Source organism: Frankliniella occidentalis, unplaced genomic scaffold, assembly GCF_000697945.3.
Source record: "Frankliniella occidentalis isolate FOCC.00 unplaced genomic scaffold, Focc_3.1 Scaffold269, whole genome shotgun sequence".
NCBI classification, from domain to species: Eukaryota; Metazoa; Arthropoda; class Insecta; order Thysanoptera; family Thripidae; genus Frankliniella; species Frankliniella occidentalis.
Window position 1 is genome coordinate 105,791 of NW_026267395.1, and position 3,851 is coordinate 109,641.

The 3,851-nt window shown below is 51.0% G+C and overlaps 1 protein-coding gene across 1 annotated transcript in view; it reads right to left on the reverse strand.

Moving 5' to 3' along the window:
* Positions 1-1,578: 1,578 nt before the first annotated feature.
* LOC113205109 (uncharacterized) overlaps positions 1,579-3,851 on the reverse strand; it is a gene marked incomplete in the record, with an annotated part of 26,262 nt that continues 23,989 nt past the window's right edge. The window contains 2 exon segments of the mRNA XM_026420581.2: positions 1,579-2,779; positions 3,419-3,737. Of these exon segments, the coding sequence (XP_026276366.2) occupies positions 2,581-2,779; positions 3,419-3,737 (518 nt within the window).

The window sequence follows — 3,851 nt, forward strand, 5'->3', positions numbered from 1 at the left end:
TCGTCCTGGTGGTAGGTGAAGCGAGACCGGCAGGCTGTGGTTCGCGGCCTGCTTCGCGGATCCTACCCCAGTAGTAGGCTGTCTAATTGTATAGTCTTGAGTTGTATGGTCCACACGCACTGATATAGAATAAAAGTTATTATTCCTTGTTATTTGGCGGAGTTACTTCAAGTAGCTCCTGGCGCTCACTCAAAAAGTCAGATAACCTCGCCCCCTCTACTGATATTACAAAGAGTTTAGCCGGACATCACCTAATGTAATGGGGAGCTATAAGGAAAAGACATTACATCGCGCGTCACTGCAGGGCGATGTAGCACCTCCGAATCCATTTGTGAAGAGCTGCTCCACGTGGGGATGGGGAAATCGATTCTTCAGAGCTTGAAGTATAGCTTGGAACAATTTGGCCAACGTTCCATGAAAATCCAAAAGTTCGGCAAATTGCCGCGTTGGGTCATTTCGCAGTTGAGACGTGCGTCATGATCGCATCCCAGATCCCACAAATCTCTGTATCTGGTGCCATGAGCTCACCGTAGAGCTGGTCGCGTCATTTTGCCAAGATACGGCGAAGCCGCTGTCTGATTACTTATCGTTGTTCAAGTGGAACCCTTCGTGTTCGCGATCTCTCGACAAAGATAATGCCCCGGCCATGTTTTTCTTTTTCATTTCTCACACTTATCCATACGAATTGTCCATGAATTCAATATATCGTTTCAATTACAGCCGTCGTGCCTGTCCCAAGCCTGTCCATTGTTTCGTGGAGCGCATAAAAGTACCTTTCACCCCCTGCAGTTGTTGACACCACAACACATTCGTCGCTGAGGTGGAAAGGCTCCACTGCGAGAGTCCTCCGGCTCGGTCTCGGCGCGGTCCGCGGGCCAGGCGCCCAGTCCCAACCGATCACGTGCTCGGCGACCAAATGTCACAAGTCGCGGTCCCCATATAGCCCAGCCCAGGCGAGCCCCGCCGCGCCAGACACCTCGGCGACTGGACCGGCCGGGCTGTGCCGGGCGGTGCCGGGCGGTGGCCGCGCGCTGGTACCCGGCCCATGGTACCCGGCCGCGCCCGCCGCCGCCTCCTCTCACGAATACTATCCCCATAAAACTCGTCCTGGGGAATAAATTCATCCCAGGCCGACCGACCGCACGGCGCGGAGCGGCACGCCATCCCGGGATGATCCCATCCCGCCCTGGAAAAAAGGAGAAAAGAGAATAATGGGAGAGGACTGCAAATTTATTGCCGCGTTACCCAGGTGAATGACTCGCTCGCTCGCTATCCGGCGACTTCTGCAAGAGACGCTCTTTGAGGCGGGCGTACTCGCATTTGGTCACAGCCTCGGTCTCACCCTTGCGCCGCGTTAGGCGAGGGTGGCGTGGGAAACAATACCACACTATTTAACGACGAACTAATCCATCCGGGCACTCAATGATGAATGATGATAAAACGTGCTGTCGACTTTGTAGTTTTCTATTATCGTATGCGTCTTTAGGCGGTTGCTCCCGCGCCATTCCCGTCGCGTTATCCATCTCCACAGCAGCGTATTCAGGGAAATATCAAATTATTTGAAATGCAGCACGGGAGTATTTTTTGAAATGATCATGTATTTATTACATAGTTATTCCGCTATTTACAATAAATCACAGCAGCATCACAATTGGGACCTTAGAAGAGCTCAGCGCTGCTCTTTGTATTCTCCATCATATCACTACCCTGTTCACAGAGTATTTTAAAACCTTGTCACATCTTTAAATCTACTCACAGTTCACGCATATACAATACACAAGCCTTTCAAACGAGATGACTTTTGTACGTCTCGAGGATTACACGCAATAAATATTCCAAATAGTGCAAACAATCTTATGCGAAAAAAGTATTATGGCTTATTTAGCAAAATTGCTAATGGCACACGTGTATATTCATACAAACCACTAAAAACACCTTTACTGCCTGTCTCACTATGATACGAGCTGCCTAAGAATGTTATATTCTTTTTTGTACACCGGATCACAAGAACTTTTCTAAATCTATTTGATCATGATTTGCCGACTAAGATAGGCTCTTCTACGACCAAGGTTAGTTGGAGTCTAGGCACTCATAATATTCATAGGTTACAATTTCCATCATCATAGACGACTAAAATATAGGTACAATTAAATTTCTTTAGTTTACATGAAATTAGACTAACTACATCAGCTTCTTAAAAGCTTTTTAAAATTGCTTGTAGGACCGGGTTTCAGGTACACTGATACTACAATAGTGCAACATTCTCGTCGAATAAATAGTCGTAATAACAATATATACACTAATAGGTGATTTTTAAGGTACACATAATACTTGTTTAGCTCAGTACTGAATTGTAGGCCAATATTTGTATCAGAAACAACTCTCCCCGCCATTGTTTCGTTCCAATCGCGGTCCCCCATTGGCTGGCACTGTTTTAGGGAGTTGCCCTTAGGGGACTCGTCGGCTGCGGAGCCACGCTATACGTTTTGCTGCCACTCAGGCGGCCGAGCCGCGGGTGAACCATGTTCACCACGACCAACCCCGCTCTTGAAGATTAAGCTCAAGCGGTGCTGCCGCTCTTCAGACCGGGCAGTGCTGCTTCCTCCTGAGCAGCCGGCGCAGTCGGCTGAGCTTACTCCTCTTGCTTTTCCTGGACGGGTCGGCCGCCTGGTTCTCCTTGTCGTGATCCTGGTGCTGCTGGGGCGGCCGCTCGTCGGACGAGTGCTCGGAGTCCTCCACGTCGCCGAGGACTCCCTGATCGTCTCGCTGCTGGTCCGGTCTGTACAAACATTTAATGGACGTTTAGTTACGAAACCCAGGTATCCTACGGCGAACTTGACCTAAGGGATGATTCAGTACTGAGCTAGAACCAGGAAGACGGACGGGGTGCCGGCAAAGCACTTGTCCAGCCGACGGCCAGATTGTGGTCGCATTATCAACGGATTTTATTTCTTTTTGTCCCCGGCGACCGACAACGGCGAAATCGTGACAATAGATTGATAACCGTTATCCGCGACCCAAGAGAGAAAAAGATAAGACATGATAAAAGTACGGCCGTGGCGGAAACCGGCGGGTAGCTTGTCCCACCATGAGCACGAGACCTGGCATTTCCTTTTCACTACGGTTAATTTCTGTATTAGATTCCTTGCAATAATACAAAAAGGCAGAGTTGGCCTATATGTCACCCCGCGAACCTAACCCTAGGAGATAGCAGCTAGTTTGAGCTACTACACACTAATGTGACATTTTTGCAACAAGCTGAGTTTAGATACACTATTGTAGCTAGTCTCTAAAGGTGGATTGTTAGTTACAATATTGTATCCCTGAACTCAGTCAGTTAGCACTCAGCAGAGGTCCGGTACAAAACCTGTCCTCGGACATTTAGAGTGTACACATTAAAAGTTCCCGCGGTACTCACAGGCCGGCGATGCTGAGCCCGGAGAGGTCCGTGTCGGAGAGGTGCGCCCTGAACTGCTGGCAGGCGGCGATGCGCGCCATCTTCGGGCTGTTGCTCCGGAGCCAGGAGGTGAGCGGGAAGCTGGAGCGGTCCCCTAGGAACTGCTGCAGGTCCGGGTGGCGGCCGAGCGGGCCCTGGTGGCCCTGCAGGCCGCCCTGCAGGCCGGGCTGCAGCAGCACGTCGGTGGGCGTGTTGGGCGGCGTGGCGGGCCGCTGCTCGAACACCATCAGCACGTACAGGCGGGGCTGGTGCGCCTGCGGCACGCGCGGCGGCTCGAAGTCTGCAACAGCAAGACGCTCGGGTCAGCGCACTCGACAACACGGGGGGCAATGGGAAATATTTGTGTGCCCCCTAAAAAAAGGTCGCAGCCCATGTTGGGACAGGAAGGTCGCCA